The 5,136-nt window shown below is 32.0% G+C and overlaps 1 protein-coding gene across 1 annotated transcript in view; it reads left to right on the forward strand.

Moving 5' to 3' along the window:
* LOC107613606 (protein PNS1) overlaps positions 1-4,877 on the forward strand; it is a gene marked incomplete in the record, with an annotated part of 5,057 nt that extends 180 nt beyond the window's left edge. The window contains 4 exon segments of the mRNA XM_016315686.2: positions 90-446; positions 536-1,450; positions 2,810-3,043; positions 4,473-4,877. Of these exon segments, the coding sequence (XP_016171172.1) occupies positions 90-446; positions 536-1,450; positions 2,810-3,043; positions 4,473-4,649 (1,683 nt within the window).

The raw sequence follows: 5,136 nt of genomic DNA on the forward strand, positions 1-5,136 counted from the left end.
AGTAATGAAATTTCCATTTTCTTTTTTAAACAGGTTGCTATTTATATCTGCAAAGTTCGTTCGTTCTAATTTTTTTGGGTATGTGGTAGGTGGTTGAGAGAAGGAATGAAACTGGGAATGAAGTTGAAGTGAGAGAAAGGGATGCAAAGATAATTGAGGATTTGGAGAAAGGTGAAGTGGGTTTTGAAGAGAGAGTGATTCACCATGAAAATGAAGGTAATAATCAGCAGCGTGATAATAACAACCATGAAGAAGAATTTCAGCTCCGAATGTTCCACAGGTTGAACCCAACAAACCCTTTAAGGATAGTGATTAACAGTAACACCAGAGTTGCAGCTCCTTCTCCTCCTTCTCATCAATCTCAACGCTCTCACCCTCCTCCTCCTCCTCCTTCTCGTTCTATTCCAACTCCATCTCCCATTCCTATCCCACAACAACAACATCAAGTACGTAACTTGCATTTTTGGAACATGTTTTACCTTTTTAAGCTTTAATTAGTTGATTCTGTTTATTTGTTGTTTCCTTTTTTCAGCAGCATCAACCGGTGACTTTGAATTCCAAAAAATATACCAACAGAATATCCTTGTTTCTCTTTGTTCTGCATATGTTCTTGGCAATTGTTCTTGTCTGTTTTCTTGTGTTCAAGGGGGTCCAAGGTCTCATCCAAGCATCAGATTCTTCCATGAAAAGAAAAGAAAAAAATGTTTTAAAGTATTTGCTTCCTCAAGTGGAAGCTGCATCTTTCATGAGCATCATTCTTGCATTTGTTTGGCAAGAAGCAATCAGGAAATGGCCCACTTTTATGGTCCATTTCATATTATGGTGCACTTTTGTTATGTCGCTCGCCGCAGGGATTCTATTAATTTGTTTCCAGATGCCTCCTTCTGATGCTGTTGGTGTGTGTTTCATTGCATTCGCAATCGGAAACGGCTTGTATGCTTGTTGGGTTAGTCATAGGATCAAGTTTTGCTGCAAAGTCTTGAGTCTTTCACTTCAGCCTGCGGCTAAATTTCGCGACTTGAACAAGACTACATATCAGATGCTCGTGGCCGGGTTCTTGTGGATATCCTTGTGGATTCTGGCAGTGATTGGGTCATTGAATTTCTATTTCCCACCTTTGATTATCATTGCCTTGGTGTTGAGCTTGGCTTGGACCACAGAGGTTATGAGGAATGTGGTTAACATCACAGTTAGCAGGGTTATTGCATTGTATTACTTGAGGGGAATGCAGTCTAGTACCCAATTCTGCTTCCTCAGAGCAATGACTCGGAATCTTGGAAGTGCTTGTTTGGGGTCTCTGTTTGTTCCTGCAATTGAAGCACTGAGAATTGTTGCCAGGGCTCTGAATTTGCTTGAGGGGGAAGATGAGTTCATGTTCTGTTGTGCTCATTGTTGCCTCAATGTCATGGAATCGATTTTTAGAAATGGCAATGGCTGGGCATATGTACAGGTAATTTTGCAAAATAAATTAGTAATGGTGAAAACTACATGCACTTGTGAAGTTGATAGTTGAAAATAGTTAGATGATAATTTAGTCAAACGTGTCAAAAATCATATAACAGTTTTCAATTATCAACTTCTCATGAAGACAACTGCATGAAAGTCTTCGTCATTAGTAATAGCTAGTAGCTACTCATAATCTGCATATTACTATGTTACATAATGAATCTATGTCATTTGGTGTTTATGAATTGTTAGTCTTTGATTAGGAATAAAGTACCGAAATTATGCACAAATACTATGTCTCTGCCAATATTATCTATGGAAGAACCAAAATATTCAGAAGCCTTAAGGAAAATTATCCACGAAAGTTCATGTCGCCAACAAAATTACTCGACTTTTGGGTAGGTTGTCAAAAGAATCAATGCTTTTGGGTATGCTGGAAGAGTTTTTGTTCTTCCATGATAATTGTCATAGAAAATAATCCTTTATTGGTAAGTTTGGAACTAAATTACTCCTTTGACTAGTGTTAAAATTGAAGCCTGATATTCAGGATTTGGCTGGTTCCAGATAAGAATGGAATCTGTATTTCTTAAATGTTAAAATTGAATTTTCATTCTACCTAAGCAGCCAACATTTATCTGGTTTCAGAGTGAGGACAGGAATTTGCATTAAATATTTTTTTCATTGAAATAAAAGTTTTTACTTTTATTTGTAAATTGAATAGTTATTTCACAAAAAATTATTGATCTTTTGGTACTCTTTAGATTCTTGTTTGTATGTGGTCCCTACTGGGTTTCAAATAGTGTTGTAATAATTTTCCCTTGTTCTGAAGGTATTACCTAGCAATCACTATCTCATTCTCATAGTTGGTGCTGTGAAAGTGATCCTCTTCCCTCAATTTAATCAACTTAATAAATTATTAAGCTTGAATGCATGATAAAAATTCATGATTTAGGAAGTTATTTAGTCAAATTCTAGTATGAGAACGTTTTGGTGGCTATCATGGCTTATATATAAGTGTTATTAAGATTAAAGTCACATTTTTTTTATATTTTGGTAACTCTTTTTTCTTTAGTAATATTTTTAAAGCGTTGTTAAATAATAAAAAAACGTAATTTTAATTTTAGCAACATTTCTTAAGATACTGTAGCCACCATAGCATAAGCATCTTAGAATGCGCCTATTATTTATCCTTTGTTCTTAATTAAATGCCACCTACACTTTTTTGGTGCATCAAAAAGTGAATATATCTAGATATAAATATCTCCAAATAACCAAAAAGCCAAGGTGACAATTAATAAAGAACGGAAAGCATACTTAAATTACTTTTGGATCTTATCTGGATTTTAATAATTCATGTTAACAGATAGCAGCATATGGAAAAGGTTTTGTAATGGCATCTCAAGATACTTGGGCCCTTTTTGAGAAGGAAGATATGGTGCCGATTGTTGACTCAGATATAACAAGCTCAATTTGTTTTCTTACTGGAGTTTGCAGCGGTTCTATATGTGTCATTGTGGCGGCTGCTTGGACCTATCATGTGCACCGAAGTTTCACAGCCACTTTGTCACTCCTCACATTCTTCATTGGATACCTTTTGGTTGGTACCCTTTGTTTGACCTACCTTTTCTTTTCATTACTATTTGTTTGGTTCAAAATGATTAAATTAAGGAATCTAATTGAACTGCTAAGTAATAAATTAAGTTTTTGATAATTAATAGTAGAAAAAAAAATGAGTAAAATATATATTTTGTCCCTAAGATTTGGTAAAAAGTTTTAAAATATTCTTAAATTTATATTGTTTTAATTTTGTTCCAAAAATTTTCGATTTACATCAAATATACTCATGACAGCTAAATTTTCAAAAAATTTAAGACCAGTCCAATAATTTTTATTTTCTCTATGGTGTAAAGCTTTTCTTCCTCCATCACATATGGTAAAGTTTCAAGGTCGAACGTGTGAAAAGAAAATTTTATTTTCAGTATATTATTATTAAGAGAAAAGTGACAAATAAATCTCTGGAAATTTATATTTCGGATATATTAATTCCTAAAAAAAATTTCCAATAAAGTCTTTTAAGATAACAGAGGTAGACACACTATCTTTAAATTAGTCTCTATGATTAGGATAGAAGGTTTTAATTTGAAGTAACTTGTCCATGTTTGTTGTCCTGAAAGACTTTATTAATACTTTTTTTAGGGAATAATCTATCCAAAATGTAAATCTTCAAGAATTTATTTGTCATTTTATTCTATTATTAAATAAAAAATGCTACGTACATAAAAAATCAATAACCAAATCAACCACTATGAATTTATACGGCAATACATATAGTGTTTAATTTAGGGTAAAACACTTAATTAAACCAAGTACCAACCTATATTACACAAAAATCCCAAAACGAATAACTATACATGTATGTCTCCATTCATATTTCTATATAATTCGAATTGATTGAATTCGATTTATATATTCTGATACTTTCTGATACTAAATTGAATCAATATTATTCGAATTAGTAAGGTTTCAAATTTCATTCCTAAGTAAATCAAATCTATTAACATCGATTTACATGAAACCTTACTAATTCAAATCATATTGATTCAATTTATTAGTATCAGAATATATAAATATGAATGAAGATATACATATAACATTATTCGTTTTGGGACTTTTGCGTAATATATTATTTTTTTATTGTGTATTTTGTATTCTAATATATATTTTATACAAATTGATTTATTAGTTGATTTTTTTTATATTCTTACCAACCAATACATATCCTTTTGTAATAATAGATACTCCTTTTCCTCGAGTTGGAGATAGAAAAATCGGTTCTATTCCAAGAGAGTTATATTCTTTATATGCCTGTGGTATCTCACATGGTCGAATAAGATTATCTCCAATTAAAATATAATATATAGTGTACCAAAACCAATTAAATAAAAAAAGAACATCATTGTCAAATTCATAATTTATTGGCATGTGACGAACCACTAACATTATGTATGAACTTGCTGACAATGCAGACTAGGATAGCCATGGCAGTGCCTCATGCCTGTGTGAGTTGTTATTATGTGTGCTATGCCGAGAATCCAGAGAACAGGCTATTTGATAAAACAATCAAGGATCGTCAAGCCTTGTTAAAAACAGGCCGTGATGCGGCTGTGCCTACTCCAAGGATTAGGAGGAATACAAGGAGTTAACTTGCGTTGTGTTAGATATATAAACGGAAGCTTTAATTTTAACATTCTCTTCTTGCACTGTGCATATTTCAAACTTCATAGAGTAGAGAGTACAGTCTTCAAGATGTTGCATAGCTTTTGGTTGTACAAAAATGTGGGATGTGGAAGTTAGGTCAATGAATTATGATAATACCACGATGGCATGATGAGGTGGTTTCGCTGGGAATAATCAATTATAAATTGAAGGAATGTGGACCAAANTGTTTTCTTTTTTAATTTTTAATTATACGGAAGAAAAAACTTTCACTCATAAAAATAATAATTAACCGGCATTTATAAATAACAAAAAGAAAAATTAGTTCTACAATTTAAAAGGAATATAAATATTTATTATGTTGAACTATAAACTAAAAAGAGACACAATATTTAATTACAAATAATTTTAATAAGTAGAAATATAAACAAATTTAAATCTTTTGTTTATAAATCTACACAGATATATTGCAAT

Source organism: Arachis ipaensis, chromosome B08 (genome assembly GCF_000816755.2).
Source record: "Arachis ipaensis cultivar K30076 chromosome B08, Araip1.1, whole genome shotgun sequence".
NCBI lineage: Eukaryota > Viridiplantae > Streptophyta > Magnoliopsida > Fabales > Fabaceae > Arachis > Arachis ipaensis.